The sequence below is a fragment of the Oncorhynchus mykiss genome, chromosome 7 (assembly GCF_057628025.1).
Source record: "Oncorhynchus mykiss isolate SJ-2025 chromosome 7, ASM5762802v1, whole genome shotgun sequence".
Lineage (NCBI taxonomy): Eukaryota > Metazoa > Chordata > Actinopteri > Salmoniformes > Salmonidae > Oncorhynchus > Oncorhynchus mykiss.
In genome coordinates this window covers 51,093,765-51,116,500 of record NC_143028.1, presented here as the reverse complement: position 1 = coordinate 51,116,500, position 22,736 = coordinate 51,093,765, and the positions used below count along the sequence as shown (strand labels likewise).

The 22,736-nt window shown below is 46.5% G+C and overlaps 1 protein-coding gene across 19 annotated transcripts in view; it reads right to left on the bottom strand.

Moving 5' to 3' along the window:
* The window catches only part of ppfia4 (PTPRF interacting protein alpha 4), a 126,720-nt gene that overhangs the window by 47,871 nt on the left and 56,113 nt on the right, over positions 1–22,736 (bottom strand). For 2 of the 19 annotated variants that reach the window (XM_090241270.1, XM_090241271.1), the window contains exon 1: positions 10,765–11,191. The exons of 15 other annotated variants lie outside the window; for them this stretch is intronic. In XM_090241270.1, coding sequence (XP_090097396.1) covers positions 10,765–10,827 — 63 coding nt within the window. In that variant the 5' untranslated portion in view covers positions 10,828–11,191. Of the gene's footprint in view, positions 1–10,764; positions 11,192–22,736 lie in introns of those variants that run through there. 2 more of the 19 variants (XM_090241272.1, XM_090241273.1) reach the window with 1 other exon arrangement.

The following is a 22,736-nucleotide window of genomic DNA, read 5'->3' as shown; positions in this document are numbered from 1 at the left end:
AGTCAAAGTCCAGACCTGAATCCAATCGAGAATCTGTGGAAAGAACTGAAAACTGCTGTTCACAAATGCTCTCCATCCAACCTCACTGAGCTCGAGCTGTTTTGCAAGGAGGAATGGGAAAAAATGTCAGTCTCTCGATGTGCAAAACTGATAGAGACATACCCCAAGCGACTTACAGCTGTAATCACAGCAAAAGGTGGCGCTACAAAGTATTAACTTAAGGGGGCTGAATAATTTTGCACGCCCAATTTTTCAGTTTTTGATTTGTTAAAAAAGTTTGAAATATCCAATAAATGTCGTTCCACTTCATGATTGTGTCCCACTTGTTGTTGATTCTTCACAAAAAAATACAGTTTTATATCTTTATGTTTGAAGCCTGAAATGTGGCAAAAGGTCGCAAAGTTCAAGAGGGCCGAATACTTTCGCAAGGCACTGTATATATATACACACAGTGGGGAGAACAAGTATTTGATACACTGCCGATTTTGCAGGTTTTCCTACTTACAAAGCATGTAGAGGTCTGTAATTTTAAACATAGGTACACTTCAACTGTGAGAGACGGAATCTAAAACGAAAATGCAGAAAATCACATTGTATGATTTTTAAGTAAATAATTTGCATTGTATTGCATGACATAAGTATTTGATCACCTACCAACCAGTAAGAATTCCGGCTCTCACAGACATTTTTCTTTAAGAAGCCCTCCTGTTCTCCACTCATTACCTGTATTAACTGCACCTGTTTGAACTTGTTACCTGTATAAAAGACACCTGTCCACACACTCAATCAAACAGACTCCAACCTCTCCACATTGGCCAAGACCAGACAGCTGTGTAAGGACATCAGGGCTAAAATTGTAGACCTGTACAAGGCCGGGATGGGCGACAGGACAATAGGCAAGCAGCTTGGTGAGAAGGCAACAACTGTTGGCGCAATTATTAGAAAATGGAAGAAGTTCAAGATGACGGTCAATCACCCTCGGTCTGGGGCTCCATGCAAGATCTCACCTCGTGGGGCATCAATGATCATGAGGAAGGTGAGGGATCAGCCCAGAACTACACGGCAGGACCTGGTCAATGACCTGAAGAGAGCTGGGACCACAGTCTCAAAGAAAACCATTAGTAACACACTACGCCGTCATGGATTAAAATCCTGCAGCGCACGCAAGGTCCCCCTGCTCAAGCCAGTGCATATCCAGGCCCGTCTGAAATTTGCCAATGACCATCTGGATGATCCAGAGGAGGAATGGGAGAAGGTCATGTGGTCTGATAAGACAAAAATATAGCTTTTTGGTCTAAACTCCACTCACCGTGTTTGGAGGAAGAAGAAGGATGAGTACAACCCCAAGAATACATCCCAACAGTGAAGCATGGAGGTGGAAACATCATTCTTTGGGGATGCTTTTCTGCAAAGGGGACAGGGCGAGTGCACCGTATTGAGGGGAGGATGGATGGGGCCATGTATCGCGAGATCTTGGCCAACAACCTCCTTCCCTGAAGATGGGTCGTGGCTGGGTCTTCCAGCATGTCAACGACCCGAAACACACAGCCAGGGCAACTAAGGAGTGGCTCCGTAAGAAGCATCTCAAGGTCCTGGAGTGGCCTAGCCAGTCTCCAGACCTGAACCCAATAGAACATCTTTGGAGGGAGCTGAAAGTCCATATTGGCCAGCGACAGCCCTGAAACCTGAAGGACCTGGAGAAGGTCTGTATGGAGGAGTGGGCCAAAATCCCTGCTGCAGTATGTGCATACCTGGTCAAGAACTACAGGAAACGTATGATCTCTGTAATTGCAAACAAACGTTTCTGTACCAAATATTAAGTTCTGCTTTTCTGATGTATCAAATACTTATGTCATGCAATAAAATGCAAATTAATTACTTAAAAATCACACAATGTGATTTTCTGGATTTTTGTTTTAGATTCCGCACTTGAAGTGTACCCATGATACAAATTACAGACCTATACATGCTTTGTAAGTAGGAAAACCTGCAAAATCGACAGTGTATCAAATACTTGTTCTCCCCACTGTATTGTGGAAGGACCACCAGAGGACCCAAGGCCGGGCCTATGATAAGTCTGCGACCCCCCGTGAGTTCACCGTGGGAGAGAAAGTGATGGTGCTTGTGCCCACGGCCGAACATCGCTTGCTGGCGCAGTGGAGGGGGCCCTACGAGGTAATGAGAAGGGTCTCACCGGTCAATTACCTCATCAAGCAACCTGACAGGAGGAAGAAGGTCCAACTCTATCACATAAACCTGTTGAAGACGTACCATGGACGAGAGGAGGAGGTGGCTTTGATGGCCCTGGAGGGCAAAGGAAAAGAGGAGGCTCTACCACAGGTGCGCCGTGGCCAAACTCTACTACCGGAGCAGTCAAGACAGCTAGACAAGCTGATTATGAACTTCAGTCGAATATTCTCTCCATTCCCAGGACAAACAGATGTCCTGTTCCACCATATCCACACTGAACCCGGCAAGAAGGTGCATATCCGCCCTTACAGGATTCCTGAGGCTCGCCGAGTCATCGCTAAAAAAGAGGTGAGGGAGATGTTGAGGATGGGCGTGATCGAGCCATCGACGAGTGAGTGGTCCAGTCCCATAGTCCTGGTCCCCAAATCCGATGGTAGTATGAGACTCTGCAACGACTTTAGGGGTGTGAATGCCATCTCTACATTCGATGCGTATCCCATGCCCCGCGTGGATGAACTCTTGGAGCGCTTAGGAAAGGCCAAGTTCATCACTACCCTGGATTTGACGAAGGGATATTGGCAAGTGCCGGTGGCTCCGGAGGATCGCCCAAAGACTGCCTTCGCAACCCCAGAGGGGCTTTTCCAGTATGTGAGGATGCCCTTCGGACTGCATGGTGCCGCTGCAACTTTCCAACGCCTCATGGATGCCATTCTACGGCCCCATCAAGAGTATGCAGCGGCGTACATAGACAATGTGGTCATCCACAGCGAGGACTGGGATAGTCACCTCCTGCGATTACGGGCGGTGCTCGTGAGTTTGGAAGCCACAGGGTTGACAGCCAATCCAAATAAATGCTGCCTGGGCCTGTCCGAAGCGGAATACCTGGGGTACACCGTGGGGAATGGGAAAATACGCCCACAGGCAGAGAAGACCAGGGCAATTCGTGACTGGCCTTGACCCCGGACCAAGCGAGACGTTCGGGCCTTCTTAGGGATAACAGGATATTATCGCTGTTTTATCCCGGGATATGCAACCATTGCCAACCCCCTCACAAACCTCACCAGGAAAAACCTGCCAAACCAGGTAGAGTGGAAAGACGAGACGGAAGAGGCCTTTCAATTGCTAAAAGATGGCCTGTGTTCTGATCCCATTCTACAGGCTCCGGACTTCTCACAAGAGTTCATTGTGCAGGTCGACGCCTCGGATACAGGGCTCGGGGCCGTACTAGCTCAGGGTAAAGGTGAAGCAGAGAAGCCGATTCTCTTCATTAGTAGGAAGCTCAGCGATCGGGAACAGAGGTATGCGACCGTAGAGAAAGAGGCCTTAGCCATCAAGTGGACCCTCGATTATCTCCGGTACTACCTACTGGGTCGGAGGTTTGCATTAGTTACTGACCATGCGCCCCTCACGTGGATGGCTGGTAAGAGAAACAATAACAGAATAGCCAGATGGTTTTTGTCTTTACAACCGTTCTCTTTCCATGTCATCCACAGGGCGGGATCGAGGAACGGGAATGCAGACGCGCTGTCCCGACGCGACCAAGACGGTGCGTCTGGCGCCCGACCTTCCGGTTCGGTCCTGGGGGGGGGGGGAGGTATGTGGAAGGACCACCAGAGGGCAGGCTGGGCTCATGGATAGTAGCCCAACAAGGCATGGGAGACAAGGTAACCAGAGGCAATTAAGCACAGCTGACGGTACTAATGACATACTCTCCTTCCCCTATAAGAGAGAGAATGGAACCAGCAGCGGGGGAGGGGGAAAACTATCTCTGGAAGATGGCCACCGAGAGAGAGGAGCTATCCATGAAGAACCACTAAGACGGTGACAATCCTGTGACTTTTTGTTGTAGTTTAAAGATAATCCTATTATGTTCTTGTTTCATCTGGAGAAGAAGATGTATGTTTTTCCTTGGAAGATTTTCATTGATTATGTTGGAGTGTTTGTGTTGACCAAATGCCCTCAATAGAGAACTGTGTTCAATCAAGAAAACTTACTCCTGACTCGTTTATTCCACCTTCCCGCTTTAGAGTGACGCCCAATTACTTGGTCCGCTCACAGTATATATATATATATATATATATATATATATATATAAACAACTTGTAGTCTCTGCCCAGCCTGGCAAAGAGTGGCCAAAAGGGTGTTTAGCATCCCCAGTGGCTCTGCAAGTGTAGAGAGGATATTCTCCACTGCTGACCTGCTCTCCAGACACCATCACATTAGCCTGAAGACAAAGACTGGCCAAAGTCCTGTTTCTAAAAATGTATTCTAAAAATAAATTCAAAGGCTCGAATAAGTAATTTTTTCTAACAAGTCATTCTGAGTAAGTCACAGCCTATATGTGCAATTTCTAGACTATAATGATCAGGGTTGGGAAGTAACATTAAATGTAAGGGATTACAAAAATATGGTCACTGTAATCCGTTACGTTACCAGCTAAAATATTGTAATCAGATTACAGATACTTTTGAAAAACTAGATGAATACTTGGAGGATTACTTTTAAATTCAGAAAGAATGTTGCGGAAAACAAATCTTTGACACTGTTTTCTCAATGACATTCAAATCAGCATTGAAAAAAGGAGCAAGTTTAAGTTTGTTCCACCTGAGCGTGTCTGACCACAAGTCAGAGACCACTATGATGACACACCAAATGTGTTCGATGGATTGCAGGGAAAGAGCAGGAATAGTCTTTTGTAGGCTACAGTCTAAGCTATGTCTTCCAATGGTGCGACTGCTGTCGGCATCCAAAGATTATCCAACTTGAATAAACACTTGGAGGTCAGGATGACAGCAGTGGTGTAGTCTAAGGCGATACGGATATCACTTATTATTGATATCTACACAGCACATTGATGTGAATCACACTGCTGCTCTCTCATTTGGCTGTTTGAGCCTTACAGATTGTGGTTGTTGTGGATGGCTGTTCACAAATCTAAATGTCAATCAAATCCAAATCTAAATCTAAAATTTGAACCATATAATGGTGCAATTCAAGAAGTTTAAGCTGCTTATCATTGTTTGTATTTGCTACATCCATTTTTGGACGTATAAATGATATACATATATATATATATATATATATACATACATATATACACATATATGTATACAGATTGTGTATATATGTATATATAATTTACAAGTCAAAAAATGGATGTAGTGGGCCTCCCGGGTGGCGCAGTGGTTAAGGGCGCTGTACTGCAGCGCCAGCTGTGCCATCAGAGTCCCTGGGTTCGCGCCCAGGCTCTGTCGTAACTGGCCGCGACCGGGAGGTCCGTGGGGCGACGCACAATTGGCCTAGCGTCGCCCGGGTTAGGGAGGGTAGGGTTGGTGTCCTTGTCTCATCGCGCACCAGCGACTCCTGTGGCGGGCTGGGCGCAGTGTACGCTATCTGTGGCCAGGTGCACGGTGTTTCCTCCGGCGCATTGGTGCGGCTGGCTTCTGGGTTGGATGTGCGCTGTGTTAAAGAAGCAGCGGCTTGTGTATCGGAGGACGCATGACTTTCAACCTTCGTCTCTCCCGAGCCCGTACGGGAGTTGTAGCGATGAGACAAGATAGTAGCTACTACAACAATTGGATAATATGAAATTGGGGAGAAAAAGGAGTAAAAATTTGTAAAATTTAAAAAAAAAAAAATGGATGTAGCAACTACAAACAATGATAAGCAGCTTAAACTTCTTGAATTACACCATTACATGGTTAAAATAGACATTTAGATTTGTGAACAGCCATCCACAACAACCACAATCACAATCAGCTAAATGAGTGTGATTCACATCAATGTGCTGTGTAGATATCAATAATAAGTGATATCCGTATCGCCTATCCACTGCTGTCATCCTGACCTCCAAGTGTGTGATTCACACATATATACTATACAGTATCAGTCAAAAGTTTGGACACAAGGGTTTTTCTTTATTTTTACTATTTTCTTGTAGCGTCATACCCAAGAAGACCGGGGTGTAATCGCTGCCAAAGTTGCTTCAACAAAGTACTGATATTTCAGTTTTATATTTGTAATAAATTAGCAAAAATGTCTAAAAGACAGTTTTTGCTTTGTCATTATGGGGTATTGTGTGTAGATTGACGAGGGAAAAATGATTTAATACATTTTAGAATAATGCTGTAAGGTAACAAAATGTGGGAAAAGTTAAGGGGTCTGAATACTTTCCGAAGGCCCTGTATATCCATCCCCGTCTCCAAAGAGCCAACTTCTCTGGTTACCAAAGACGCGCTCCTCCAAACATACTGTAGGCTATTCAAAATGTTAATTTCTATAATGCCATATCAACAGTAGGCCTGGGCTATATCTTGCTTATCTTGCTTAAGTGCCTCTCACATACAATTTACAGGAGGGCACCTAGTATTTTTTGTTGTTGTTGAGAAGTGCGATGCATAAAGGCCTATACTCGTTGAAGCCAATTACCACAATGTTGACTGTCAACACTCCAAACATATTGAACAAACAGTGGATTTATTTTTGTTGTTGTACTGTTGCAGTCACTCGTTACTGTAGCCTATGTCATTTAATAAACTGTAGTATCAATCCACAATGGACTAGGATGAGAATAATCCATTCCCGCAGTCGAATTGATGACAACGCAAAGACCATAAATTAACTACAGAGGTTGAGACAAATGCATGCAGTATTAAGCCAGGGTTTGGCCAGTGAGTGACCAAACCCTCATCACACCTACAACTTGTTAATTCATCAAAACCCAGGCCTTTCACACTACCGCCAGCTATTGCACTCATAATATTTCTGACACACCCCTGGACCTATAGCACTACCACCAGCACTTAGATACTATTACATTAGATTTGTTAAAATAGAGCCCTTATGGTGAAATGAGCAGAGAATAAAGGGATGGAGGAAGGATGACAGGAGGAGAGAAAACGATGGGGAGCCCTGAACGACTGCTTCCTTAAGGAGAGTCAGATATCAGGGCTGAGAAAGTCTACCACTGCAGAGAGAGAAAAAGAGAGAGAGAGCGAGATGGGAGAGGAAGAGGGAGTGAGAGGGAGAGGGGGGAGAGAGAGAGGAGGAGGGAGCGAGAGGAAGAGGGAGTGAGAGGAAGAGGTTGACAATGATCAATCAGACACATCATGTATAAGAAACAGATTGCCTTTAATCAAGCATCCAGGTATGCAATATGTTTAGTACTTCTGAACGACAGGCGTGGTATGACTCCTTGTCTACAAGGCTCTTTGAGAACATATTATAGAACAAACAGTAAAAACATAGGCCTATTTTTTAAGAAACATGGATTGTCGTTTTTCTGGGGCCGCGGAAAGAAAGCACAAGGATGACTTAGCGGCCCCAACCAACACTCCCCCAGATATTTTGTAACATGCCATAGAAGTCCTCTGTGATGGAGAACGGCTGTGACGGTCATGGAATTTTGTATGACGGTAATTTGCCAGCCAAAAGCACATTTACTCCTCTCTCCACTCCTGACTGCATGTGCTGCTGTAGAAATTGCCAGGGTTAGAGGTTCCAAGCCTGTTCTATTCATTGTATTTCTATGTGTGCTGCTGAATTGTTGGGGGTGTTGCCAAGGCAACTGAAGACTCCTTTGCTACAACACCTTGTTTGTTTCAGCAAGGAACAACAAAGTTTCATCCCATTGTTAAGAGTCCATGTTACCGCAGTAACGGACTCAACCACACGAATGGCAGGCTGCCCCATCTTCAGTCACTTGTTCCTTCCAAAAACGGTTATGATTTTATTTTCATGACGGTCTTCATTCGTAACCGTCGGTTACACGGTTATACAGTAACTGTGCCAGCCCTTCACACACACAAAGAACCTTGCCCTGGCTTTGGTTTTTGATTGGCTGTGACTAATCGTCAACTGGAGCTGCCTGCACACATATGTCGCCATGACAACACATCATTAGGCAAGTTGGAAGTGTCTGAGATAGCATAAAAACACACACACACACACACACACACACACACACACACACACACACACACACACACACACACACACACACACACACACACACACACACACACACACACACACACACACACAGCATGGTGTGCCAGCTCCATGGGCCTCCCTCACAGGGGAAGCTAACTGCAGCACTCCTCAGCTCCTCAGACACAATGATTACTGACACGATAATACTCATATCACAGACCACAACTACTGACTCTACAGCTCTGGGAGTAGAATTAGAGAAGAGAAGAACCATGTGAGAAGAACCATGTGAGAAGAACTGACAGTAGGAATGTCTGTATAAAGTGAATGCAGAACTCTGCTTCAAGTGTTTCTTCACTGTATGAAAGACTGAATAACAACAGTCCTCAGTGAACACACAGCTTGTGATGATTCTTCACGGCCAAGACAGTCAGGCTCAGTGAAATGATGAATGAACATTCAGCATGAGCATCATGACTCAAACAAATTAGACTAAAATGCCAATAACAGCAGCACACTTGAGAGTGACACAATAGGCATTAACTGAAGCATACTGCACTGTAACAACAGCACCACAGAAAAGCTACCGTCACTCCTGTGAGACGGAGTCTGAAAATACCAGGCGATCCTATTGACAGGCAGAGAGGAGAGGACAGTCAGAGAGCGAGACACTGTATGGACAGAAGCTAGACAGAGACAGATAAATATGCCTGGTTCAGACAGCTGGGTAAATGGGACCTGAAGTACACACTTGAAGAGGGATTAAGAAAGCTTTATCTAAAGTGAGGTGTTAGAATGAGTGTGTGTCTGGGGGAAGACTGCTTCAGCTAGGTGTTAAGAACAATACAAGCTCCTTTATCTGATACACTGACAGGTGTGAATATAGAGATGATTTAAACACACAGCTCATGGTAAGGGAGGCCTTACGGATGCATGACAATTATGTGCCAAAGATGATATGCTTAAAAGTCACATTGTCATAATATATAAGTGCTGAGCAAGACACTGCATAAAAGCCTGCTTCTATACTTTAAGAATGTCAAACAGATGCAGGGACAGTCTGTGTGACAGCATTCTGACTGCAGTGAAAAGAGCTGGCAACAACACAGCCTTCCCCTCTCTCTCTCCTTCTTTCCCCCCTCTCGCTCTTATCAATTTCAATTTTCAATCTCTCTCTCTCCTTCTCTCCCTCCTCCCTCTTGCTCTTCTCTATCACTCTCTCACTCCTCTTGTTCTTCTCTCTCTCTCCTTTTCTCCCCCCTCTCGCTCTTCTCTCTCTGTCTCTCTCCCTCCCACTTCTCGCGCTTATCTCTCTCTCTCTCTCCCCCCCCCCCTCTCTCTCTCTCTCTCTGTGTCTCTCCCCCTCCCTCTCTCTCACACCCCTCTTTCTCTCTGTTTTACGCTCTCTCTCTCTCTCTCTCTCCCCCTCCCTCACCCTTCTTTCTCTCTGGTTTATGCTCTCCCCCTCCCTCTCTCTCTCACCCCTCTTTCTCTCTGTTTTACACTCTCTCTCTGTCTCTCCCCCTCCCTCTCTCTCTCACCCCTCTTTCTCTCTGTTTTACGCTCTCTCTCTGTCTCTCCCCCTCCCTCTCTCTCTCACCCCCCTCTCTCTCTGTATCTCCCCCTCCCTCTCTCTCTCAACCCTCTCTCTCTCTGTTTTATGCTCTCTCTCTGTCTCTCCCCCTCCCTCTCTCTCTCACCCCTCTTTCTCTCTGTTTTACGCTCTCTCTCTCTCTCTCCCCCTCCCTCTCTCTCTCACCCTCTTTCTCTCTGTTTTACGCTCTCTCTCTCTCTGTCTCTCCCCCTCCCTCTCTCACCCCTCTTTCTCTCTGTTTTATGCTCTCTCTCTGTCTCTCCCCCTCCCTCTCTCTCTCTCTCTCTGTCTCTCCCCTCCCTCTCTCTCTCACCCCTCTCTCTCTCTGTCTCTCCCCCTCCCTCTCACCCCTCTCTCTCTCTGTTCATACAAAAAAGTGCCAACTCCCCTAAAGTTACCAAACTTTTCTTTCTCTCTCCATTTCTCTTTGAATGCTGCAGAATGGCAGGCAGCCACAGCGGCAAATCAAAATGTTTCCCTGGGAGAGAAGCTGTCTGCTATGCCTCCTGTCTTAGTGCCTCAAAAGCCAAAAACTTTTCAGTAAATATTGTATACCTCATGTTCTGAATTCACTTCACACCATTGATCTGAAAACATTTTCCATTGACCTGAAAACAACATGAGTGAGAGGGGAGAGGCTGGGCAGGGAGGTGAACAGGGGAAGGGGGTGGACTTGAGTGATATCTGAGCTGTAGTGATGAACACAGACATGTGCTTTACCAGACTCAGAGGTATACATTTTTTTACATTTTACATTTTTGTCATTTAGCAGACACTCTTATCCAGAGCGACTTACAGTAGTGAGTTCATACATTTTCATACTGGTCCCCCATGGGAATCAAACTAACAACCCTGGAGTTGCAAGCACCATTCTCTACCAACTGAGCCACACGCGATGCGCGTACACACCATAACCCATGCCATACACACAGTTATGTGGTTTCTAGTGGTCCCAAAACTGATCCATGTGGTTAGATCTCTTCCTGGTACATGTAGGTGTTAAAGTGGATCTCTACCTGGTACATGTAGGTGTTAAAGTGGATCCCTACCTGGTACATGTAGGTGTTAAAGTGGATCCCATTCTGAAGATGGATCTTCACTGTTGGATTCATGACGGAATATCATATCAGATCCCAAACCAGACCAACCAATCCCAGAGAGCTAGAGAGAGAGAGCTTGCGTCTCATGTGCTCCTAAATCCCTTCTGTGTGACAGTGAGCCTGGTTGGAATAAAGGAGGTTCCTCTACTGGTCTGTCTACTCTGCTGGGACAAACGACAGAGCTACACTACTGTACTATGCTGCTACAACTACAGCTTACAGCATGGGCTACAGCAGAGAGAGGGAGGGAGGGTGCAGGAGTAGAGGGAGAGCTAGAAGGGGAGACAGAATGAGGGAGGAGAGAGGGAGAGATGGGGGGTGCATGGTTGAGGCAGGGCTGCACTAAATATGGGTTGTTGTGATACAACATAGGAATAGCGAGAGAGAGGGAGGAAGGGAGGGAGATATGAGGAGAGGTGTGTAGTGAGTGGTCAGCTGACTGGACAGGGTTGGACTTAGAGGACTGCTGAGGGGCTGTGTGGCCACCCGTTCACAAACACACTCTCTCGTTCTCTGGGCTAAAAATTGACCTGCCCACCTGGCATTTGCCCGAAATGCCAGGTGGCCAGTCCGACCCTGCATGTGTTAGAACTTGGCTTTACTGTTGAATGGATGTTAGAACAGAAGTGTTCACTGGCATCACCTAGCTTAAAGAAACAATGCCACTTGTTTAGTAATTAATCAGATAATCACTGGTGACCCATTTTAGTTTCCAATCCTACTGAAAGATCAGCCTTTTGTATTCACAACTGACAGACTACCAACCCAACTCCTCACCAAGGGTTTTTTCAGCACAAAATATTATTTTCTCTCTCTCGAACACACATTCTCTTTCTCTCTCTGACATACATTCTCTTTCTCTCTCTGACATACATTCTCTCTCTATCTCTCTCTCTCTCTCTCTCTCTCTCTCTCTCTCTCTCTCTCGTATATCTATAAATGGAGGTGGGTTCAGGACCTAAAAACACATAAAAAAGGTGGTGCTGAGTCTGGAGGGGGCAGATTAGTGGAGCTGATGCGGGGTGATGTTGACAATCGGTCTTCTTATATAACTGATCCGACACACACCCCGCTCTGCACACCTGTCATTGACTGTACTGTACCGTGTGTGTAGATACCACGACAGAAAATTAAAAGACAAATGCTTGCATATCTTTTAGAGCAAGAACATATAAAATCAGTGTGTGAGTGTTTGATTACATATGGTCCATAAGTCTTACAGGGATAGAGAGAGAGAGAGAGAGAGAGAGAGAGAGAGAGATAGAGAGAGAGAGAGGCAGGGAGAGACAAAGAGAGAGAGAGGCAGGGAGAGACAGAGAGAAAGAGAGAGGCAGGGAGAGACAAAGAGAGAGAGAGGCAGGGAGAGACAGAGAGAGAGAGAGAGAGGCAGGGAGAGACAAAGAGAGCGAGAGAGAGAGGCAGGGAGAGACAAAGAGTGAGAGAGAGAGGCAGGGAGAGACAGAGAGAAAGAGAGAGGCAGGGAGAGACAAAGAGAGAGAGAGGCAGGGAGAGACAGAGAGAGAGAGAGAGAGAGGCAGGGAGAGACAAAGAGAGAGAGAGAGAGGCAGGGAGAGACAAAGAGCGAGAGAGAGAGACAGGGAGAGACACAGAGAGAGAGAGGCAGGGAGAGACAGAGAGAAAGAGAGAGGCAGGGAGAGACAAAGAGCGAGAGAGAGAGGCAGGGAGAGACAAAGAGCGAGAGAGAGAGGCAGGGAGAGACAAAGAGTGAGAGAGAGAGGCAGGGAGAGACAAAGAGCGAGAGAGCGGCAGGGAGAGACAAAGAGAGAGAGAGGCAGGGAGAGACAAAGAGCGAGAGAGAGAGAGGCAGGGAGAGACAAAGAGCAAGAGAGAGGCAGGGAGAGACAAAGAGCGAGAGAGAGAGAGGCAGGGAGAGTCAAAGAGCGAGAGAGAGAGGCAGGGAGAGTCAAAGAGCGAGAGAGAGAGGCAGGGAGAGACAAAGAGCGAGAGAGGGGCAGGGAGAGACAAAGAGAGAGAGAGGCAGGGAGAGACAAAGAGCGAGAGAGAGAGAGGCAGGGAGAGACAAAGAGCAAGAGAGAGGCAGGGAGAGACAAAGAGCGAGAGAGAGAGAGAGGCAGGGAGAATCAAAGAGCGAGAGAGAGAGAGAGAGGCAGGGAGAGTCAAAGAGCGAGAGAGAGAGGCAGGGAGAGACAAAGAGCAAGAGAGAGGCAGGGAGAGTCAAAGAGCGAGAGAGAGAGGCAGGGAGAGTCAAAGAGCGAGAGAGAGAGGCAGGGAGAGACAAAGAGCGAGAGAGGGGCAGGGAGAGACAAAGAGAGAGAGAGGCAGGGAGAGACAAAGAGCGAGAGAGAGAGAGGCAGGGAGAGACAAAGAGCAAGAGAGAGGCAGGGAGAGACAAAGAGCGAGAGAGAGAGAGAGGCAGGGAGAATCAAAGAGCGAGAGAGAGAGAGAGAGGCAGGGAGAGTCAAAGAGCGAGAGAGAGAGGCAGGGAGAGACAAAGAGCAAGAGAGAGGCAGGGAGAGACAAAGAGTGAGAGAGAGAGAGAGGCAGGGAGAGTCAAAGAGCGAGAGAGAGAGAGAGGCAGGGAGAGTCAAAGAGCGAGAGAGAGAGGCAGGTAGAGACAAAGAGCGAAAGAGAGAGGCAGGGAGAGACAAAGAGAGAGAGGGAGAGGCAGGAGAGACAAAGAGAGAGAGGGAGAGACAAAGAGAGAGAGAGAGAGAGGCAGGGAGAGACAAATAGAGAGAGGGAGAGGCAGCAGAGACAAAGGGAGAGAGGGAGAGGCAGGGAGAGACAAAGAGCGAGAGGGAGAGGCAGGGAGAGACAAAGAGAGAGAGGGAGAGGCAGGGAGAGACAAAGAGAGATAGAGAGAGGCAGGGAGATGATTGGCGCCCCGTTCTATGTTTGGCTTCTGCGTTCACACACTAATTCCACAGCTGCCTGGCTGCTTTGACAGACACACAGACAAACACACACGTGTGTGTGTGTTCACACACATCTCAAAAAACAGCCCTAGAGAGAGGGGGGAGAAGAGGAGAAAATGGAGGGATGTAGAGGAGAGAAGAGGAGGATGAGAAGGAGAGAGAAAAATATTGAAAAATAATAACATGAGGAATAAATACACAATGAGTAACGATAACCTGGTACCAGTACCGAGTCGATATGCAGGGGTATGAGGTAATTGAGGTAGATATGTACATATAGGTAGGGGTAAAGTGACTGGGCCGTGTACGCACTACCCTCTGTAGCGCCTTACAGTCGGATGACAAGCAGTTGCCATACCAAGAGGTGATGCAGCCAATCAAGATGCTCACAATGGTGCAGCTGTATAACTTTTTGAGGATCTGAGGGCCCATGCCAAATCTTTCAGCCTCCTGAGGAGGAAGAGGCATTGTCATGCCTTTTTCACGACTGTGTTAGTGTGTGTGGACCATCATAAGTCCTTAGTGATGTGGAAGCTTTTGACCCACTACACTAAAGCCCTGTCGATGTGTGTGAGATAGTGAGAGATGAGAACTCAAACATCAAGCTGAACACGCAGCCTGTTGTATTCCTGCTGCCTCAAGACAGCCTACTGCAGGCGTTCGGCCTGTCTGTCTGTCTGGGCCCTGCTTGGACCTGGTTGTCAAGGAAACAAAAGAGAGGAACTCAACACACAGCAAGACGAACATGGTTAGAGAGCGAGAGAGAGCAACAGCAGGAAAGATATCGTGAGATTTAGAGAAGAAAAGAGAGTGACTGTGAAAGAGTGAGTGAGACAGCGAGAGGCCTGTGATGGACTGTGAAAAAGCACACCTCAAAATCTCAGAATAACTGCTATGACTGCCAAGGAACCAAACTAACTCTGATATAAGGTACAAATTATATGTGAAACTGTGCACAGCCAAAGAATAACCATTCCTTGCACTCAATGCACTCCATGCCAGTTCATTCATTCGGATGATATCGAGATCCAACATGGCCGTCTAGTGACTGTGGAACAGTTGTCCAGGTATAGTGATGCAAAAAAGTATTTAGTCATCCACCAATTGTGCAAGTTCTCCCACTTAAAAATATGAGAGAGGCCTGTAATTTTCATCATAGCTACACTTCAACTATGACAGACAAAATGAGGGAAAAAAATCCAGAAAATCACATTGTAGGATTTTTTATGAATTTATTTGCAAATTATGGTGGAAAATAAGTATTTGGTCAATAACACAAGTTTATCTCAATACTTTGTTATATACCCTTTGTTGGCAATGACAGAGGTCAAACGTTTTCTGTAAGTCTTCACAAGGTCTTCACACACTGTTGCCCATTCCTCCATGCAGATCTCCTCTAGAGCAGTGATGTTTTGGGGCTGTTGCTGGGCAACACGGACTTTCAACACCCTCCAAAGATTTTCTATGGGGTTGAGATCTGGAGACTGGCTAGGCCACTCCAGGACCTTGAAATGCTTCTTACGAAGCCACTCCTTCGTTGCCCGGGCGGTGTGTTTGGGATCATTGTCATGCTGAAAGACCCAGCCACATTTCATCTTCAATGCCCTTGCTGATGGAAGGAGGTTTTCACTCAAAATCTCACGATACATGGCCCCATTCATTCTTTCGTTTACACGGATCAGTCGTCCTGGTCCCTTTGCAGAAAAACTGCCCCAAAGCCTGATGTTTCCACCCCCATGCTTCACAGTAGGTATGGTGTTCTTTGGATGCAACTCTGCATTCTTTGTCCTCCAAACACGACGAGTTGAGTTTTTACCAATAAGTTCTATTTTGGTTTTATCTGACCATATGACATTCTCCCAATCTACTTCTGGATCATCCAAATGCTCTCTAGCAAATTTCAGACGGGCCTGAACATGGAAACTATGCAGTGTTTTGTTTTTTTACGTGTTATTTCTTACATTAGTACCCCAGGTCATCTTAGGTTTCATTACATACAGTCGAGAAGAACTACTGAATATAAGATCAGCGTCAACTCACCATCAGTACGACTAAGAATATGTTTTTCGCGACGCGGATCCTGTGTTCTGCCTTTCACCCAGGACAACGGAATGGATCCCATGCAGCGACCAAAAAAAACGACTCCGAAAAAGAGGGAAAAGAGGCGGTCTTCTGGTCAGACTCCGGAGACGGGCACATCGTGCACCACTCCCTAGCATCCTTCTCGCCAATGTCCAGTCTCTTGACAACAAGGTTGATGAAATCCGAGCAAGGGTAGCATTCCAGAGGGACATCAGAGACTGTAACGTTCTTTGCTTCACGGAAACATGGCTCACTGGAGAGACGCTATCGGGGGCGGTGCAGCCAGCGGGGTTTCTCCACGCATCGCGCCGACAGAAACAAACATCTTTCTGGTAAGAAGAGGGGCGGGGGCGTATGCCTTATGGCTAACGAGACATGGTGTGATGAAAGAAACATACAGGAACTCAAATCCTTCTGTTCACCTGATTTAGAATTCCTCACAATCAAATGTAGACCGCATTATCTACCAAGAGAATTCTCTTCGATTATAATCACAGCCGTATATATCCCCCCCCCAAGCAGACACATCGATGGCTCTGAACAAACTTTATTTGACTCTTTGCAAACTGGAATCCATTTATCCGGAGGCTGCATTCATTGTCGCTGGGGATTTTAACAAGGCTAATCTGAAAACAAGACTCCCTAAATTTTATCAGCATATCGATTGCGCAACCAGGGGTGGAAAAACCTTGGATCATTGTTACTCTAACTTCCGCAACGCATATAAGGCCCTGCCCCGCCCTCCTTTCGGAAAAGCTGACCACGACTCCATTTTGTTGATCCCTGCCTACAGACAGAAACTAAAACAAGAGGCTCCCACGCTGAGGTCCACACTCCAAGACTGCTTCCATCACGTGGACTGGGACATGTTTCGTATTGCGTCAGATAACAATATTGACGAATACGCTGATTCGGTGTGCGAGTTCATTAGAACGTGCGTTGAAGATGTCGTTCCCATAGCAACGATTAAAACATTCCCTAACCAGAAACCATGGATTGATGGCAGCATTCGCGTGAAACTGAAAGCGCGAACCACTGCTTTTAATCAGGGCAAGATGACTGGTAACATGACCGAATACAAACAGTGCAGCTATTCCCTCCGCAAGGCTATCAAACAAGCTAAGCGTCAGTACAGAGACAAAGTAGAATCTCAATTCAACGGCTCAGACACAAGAGGCATGTGGCAGGGTCTACAGTCAATCACGGACTACAAGAAGAAATCCAGCCCAGTCACGGACCAGGATGTCCTGCTCCCAGGCAGACTAAATAACTTTTTTGCCCGCTTTGAGGACAATACAGTGCCACTGACACGGCCTGCAACGAAAACATGCGGACTCTCCTTCACTGCAGCCGAGGTGAGTAAGACATTTAAACGTGTTAACCCTCGCAAGGCTGCAGGCCCAGACGGCATCCCCAGCCGCGCCCTCAGAGCATGCACAGACCAGCTGGCCGGTGTGTTTACGGACATATTCAATCAATCCCTATACCAGTCTGCTGTTCCCACATGCTTCAAGAGGGCCACCATTGTTCCTGTTCCCAAGAAAGCTAAGGTAACTGAGCTAAATGACTACCGCCCCGTAGCACTCACTTCCGTCATCATGAAGTGCTTTGAGAGACTAGTCAAGGACCATATCACCTCCACCCTACCCGACACCCTAGACCCACTCCAATTTGCTTACCGCCCAAATAGGTCCACAGACGATGCAATCTCAACCACACTGCACACTGCCCTAACCCATCTGGACAAGAGGAATACCTATGTGAGAATGCTGTTCATCGACTACAGCTCGGCATTCAACACCATAGTACCCTCCAAGCTCGTCATCAAGCTCGAGACCCTGGGTCTCGACCCCGCCCTGTGCAACTGGGTACTCGCCGCCCCCAGGTGGCGAGGGTAGGCAACAACATCTCCACCCCGCTGATCCTCAACACTGGGGCCCCACAAGGGTGCGTTCTGAGCCCTCTCCTGTACTCCCTGTTCACCCACGACTGCGTGGCAACGCACGCCTCCAACTCAATCATCAAGTTTGCGGACGACACAACAGTGGTTGGCTTGATTACCAACAACGACGAGACGGCCTACAGGGAGGAGGTGAGGGCCCTCGGAGTGTGGTGTCAGGAAAATAACCTCACACTCAACGCCAACAAAACTAAGGAGATGATTGTGGACTTCAGGAAACAGCAGAGGGAACACCCCCCTATCCACATCGATGGAACAGTAGTGGAGAGGGTAGAAAGTTTTAAGTTCCTCGGCATACACATCACAGACAAACTGAATTGGTCCACTCACACAGACAGCATCGTGAAGAAGGCGCAGCAGCGCCTCTTCAACCTCAGGAGGCTGAAGAAATTAGGTTTGTCACCAAAAGCACTCACAAACTTCTACAGATGCACAATCGAGAGCATCCTGGCGGGCTGTATCACCACCTGGTACGGCAACTGCACAGCCCACAACCGTAAGGCTCTCCAGAGGGTAGTGAGGTCTGCACAACGCATCACCGGGGGCAAACTACCTGCCCTCCAGGACACCTACACCACCCGATGTTACAGGAAGGCCATAAAGATCATCAAGGACATCAACCACCCGAGCCACTGCCTGTTCACCCCGCTAGCATCCAGAAGGCGAGGTCAGTACAGGTGCATCAAAGCTGGGACCGAGAGACTGAAAAACAGCTTCTATCTCAAGGCCATCAGACTGTTAAACAGCCACCACTAACATTGAGTGGCTGCTGCCAACACACTGACACTGACACTGACTCAACTCCAGCCACTTTAATAATGGGAATTGATGGGAAATGATGTAAATATATCACTAGCCACTTTAAACAATGCTACCTTATATAATGTTACTTACCCTACATTATTCATCTCATATGCATACGTATATACTGTACTCTATATCATCGACTGCATCCTTGTGTAATACATGTATCACTAGCCACTTTAACTATGCCACTTTGTTTACATACTCACCTCATGTATATACTGTACTCGATACCATCTACTGTATCGTGCCTATGCTGCTCTGTACCATCACTCATTCATATATCCTTATGTACATATTCTTTATCCCCTTACACTGTGTATAAGACAGTAGTTCTGGAATTGTTAGTTAGATTACTTGTTGGTTATTACTGCATTGTCGGAACTAGAAGCACAAGCATTTCGCTACCCTCGCATTAACATCTGCTAACCATGTGTATGTGGCAAATAAAATTTGATTTGATTTGAACATGTACTGGCTTAAGCAGGGGGACACGTCTGGCACTGCAGGATTTGAGTCCCTGGCGGCGTAGTACTTACTTTGGTCCCAGCTCTCTGAAGGTCATTCACTAGGTCCCCCCGTGTGGTTCTGGGATTTTTGCTCACCATTCTTGTGATAATTTTGACCCCATGGGGTGAGATCTTGCGTGGAGCCCCAGATCGAGGGAGATTATCAGTGGTCTTGTATGTCTTCCATTTCCTAATAATTGCTCCCACAGTTGATTTCTTCAAACCAAGCTGCTTACCTATTGCAGATTCAGTCTTCCCAGCCTGGTGCAGGTCTACAATTGTGTTTCTGGTGTCCTTTGACAGCTCTTTGGTCTTGGCCATAGTGGAGTTTGGAGTGTGACTGTTTGAGGTTGTGGACAGGTGTCTTTTATACTGATAACAAGTTCAAACAGGTGCCATTAATACAGGTAATGAGTGGGGGACAGAGGAGCCTCTTAAATAAGAAGTTACAGGTCTGTGAGAGCCAGAAATCTTGCTTGTTTATAGGTGACCAAATACTTATTTTCCACCATAATTTGCAAATAAATTCATTAAAAATCCTACAATGCGATTTTCTGGAATGTATTTTCTAATTTTGTCTGTCATAGCTGAAGTGTACCTCTGATGAAAATTACAGGCCTCTCTCATCTTTTTAAGTGGGAGAACTTGCACAATAGGTGGCTGACTAAATACTTTTTTGCCCCACTGTAAATAGAGAGGTTCAGGTCAGTCCAGCAGTGGTCATCTCCTCTCCACTGGGACAGAGTGATTGCAGCCAGCCTGCTGCCTGCTGGTCACATTAGTAAGGAGACAGAGACACCTAGTGCCAACAGATGGTACTCATTCTTAACATGGAAGGACAGAGGGAAGGAAGAGAGGAAGGATCCATTTAACAATTTTGGAACAGAAACCTTTTTAGCAGGGGTTCCACTCTAGCTTTCACCGATGCAGTTGGTGAGAGACAGACACAGACAGAAAGATAGACAGCCAGCCAGCCAGCCAGACAGACAGACAGAGAGACAGGCAGAGAGACAGAGAGACAGACAGCCAGCCAGCCAGCCAGTCAGCCAGCCAGCCAGCCAGACAGACAGAGAGACAGAGACAGACAGACAGACAGACAGACAGACAGCCAGTCAGTCAGCCAGCCAGCCAGCCAGCCAGCCAGCCAGACAGACAGAGAGACAGAGAGACAGACAGACAGACAGACAGACAGACAGACTTAGCAGCAGAGAATGAACAGGAGGAAAAATCTCTCAACTCTCCATCAGCCTCTCCCTTTTCTGCACTGTCTTCCGCTCTTACTCTTTCCATCTCCCTACCTCTCCTACTAACTAACCCTCCTTGGCCTTCCCCCTCTCTCTCCTGCTCTCCCTCCCCCTCTCTGTCTCTCTCTCTATGCTGTTTCTCTAAGCATAGCTGGAGTTTATCTCAGCTGAACATGCCCTCTCTGAGTAGCCATTTTAAAACACAACATAATATGGTTTGAGCTAACAGACACACACACACACACACACACATGAACACACACAAACAGTCCGACTTTGGGGAGCACAGTCCTGCATGTGGACTAAGATGTACATGTGGAAAGGTCAACTCCTGCATTCTAAGACAGGACTGTAGGACAGGACTGTAGGGTATTGCAATGGCTTCACACCAGCTCTCACTGGCACTGGGAATAGGGGGAGAGGAGAGAGGAGGAGGGGAAGGAATTACGAAGGAGAGAGATGGATGTGTGTATAGGAGGTCAGGGGCGCTACTTTTACCCTTCACAGGGCACCGAGTGCAGCGTCGCAGTGACATGGGGAAACTCTACACCCTGTGTGTGTCTGTGTGTGTGTGTGTGTGTGTGTGTCTGTGTGCGTGTGTGTGTGTCTCTGTGTGTGTCTCTGTGTGTGTCTGTGTGTGTGTGTGTGTGCGTGCGTGGATGCATGCGTGCGCATGTGGCTGCAGTGAAAGAGGCATGACAGGAACCTCGCGTGGCACCTGCGAGTGAGGCGTCAGACAGCCCCGTCTTTCATCCCTCCTCTCTTCTCATCCATCACTTCATTATTGTGTCAGGTATTTAATATATATCTTGTGTTAAAATAAAGACAATTACATGTGCCTCATTTGCATAAATAAACCATAAGTATTTGCATATGTGAATAAATTAACATAACGGCTGCAACCACCAAACACTTGCTCTGTTTACCCTACCTAAACTCATCTGCGCTGTCTAGACTGCCTCATTAATTACTGTTGTTGTCATTTTCTCTTGCATAATTCAACAAGCGTGTCAATAGCTGGATACCCTCGGATTAAAAATAAACACGTTCGGCTTTAGATTAAACCTATCTATACAGGTTGGTGGCACCTTAATTGGGGAGAACGGGCTCGTGGTAATGGCTGGAAGGGCACGAATGGAATGGCATTCCACCTATTGCAGCCATTACCATGATTATTATGAGCCGTCCTCCCCTCAATAGCCTCCACTGATACATACCAGGGGTTGAAACCGGGAACAGAACCAAAAACCTTTTTAAAGGAACAGAATCAGAACAGGGAATGAAAATGATCTATACTGTTCCAAAACATAAATGTTATTTTAAAAGCATGGAAATTGGTTAATAACGTTATTTTACGTTCCAGGCATTTTTTTTTTACAATCCCACAATCCCCAGTGTCTGCCTGAAAGCTGAAAATCTATGCCAGTGTGTGTGCATGTGTAGGCTATGGCCCCTCCCCTCTGGAGCATAGCTGTAGCGTACTGAAATTACAAGCACGATTCAGTAGATAGGGAGAGAGATGTTTAATTAGAGAAGAATGAATTAAGTTGTTCAATGCCAGTTAGGGATACTATAGTTATCACATTTCACATTGGATTCATTAACTATAAAAAGGTAAGAAGGGATTTTACAGTGCCTTCAGAAAGTATTCATACCCCTTGACTTTTTCCACATTTTGTTGCGTTACAGCCTTATCCTAAAATTGATTAAATTGTTTTTCCCCCTCATCAATCTACACACAATACCCCATAATGACAAAGCAAAAATAGTTTTTGGGATATTTTAGCAAATGTATTACAAAATAAAAACTAAAAAACGGAATCTTCTTGGGTATGATGCTATAAGCTTGGCACACCTGTATTTGGGGAGTTTCTCCCATTCTTCTCTGCAGATCCTCTCAAGCTCTGTCAGGTTGGACGGGGAGTGTTGCTGCACAGCTATTTTCAGGTCTCTTCAGATGTCACGCCCTGGCCATAGAGAGGCTTTTTATTCTCTATTTTGGTTAGGCCAGGGTGTGACTAGGGTGGGCATTCTATGTCCTTTTATCTATGTTTTTGTATTTCTATGTCTTGGCCTGGTATGGTTCTCAATCAGGGACAGCTGTCTGTCGTTGTCTCTGATTGAGAACCATACATAGGTACCCTTTTCCCCCACCTGTTTTGTGGGAAGTTAACTTTGTAGTTGTTCAGGGCACATAGCCCAAAGCTTACCGGTTGTTTTTTTGTTCTTCGTTTTGTCTGTGTTATTTTTAAATAAAGTTCAAATGTACGCTTACCATGCTGCACCTTGGTCCTTCAGCCAGCCGAGACACCAGAGATGTTAGATCGGGTTCAAGTCACTAATATCACTATAATCCCAGTGTTCATTTTCAGAAGTTGCATTAATTTCAGCTCATCTAATTTGTAAACACTATATAAAATGTTTA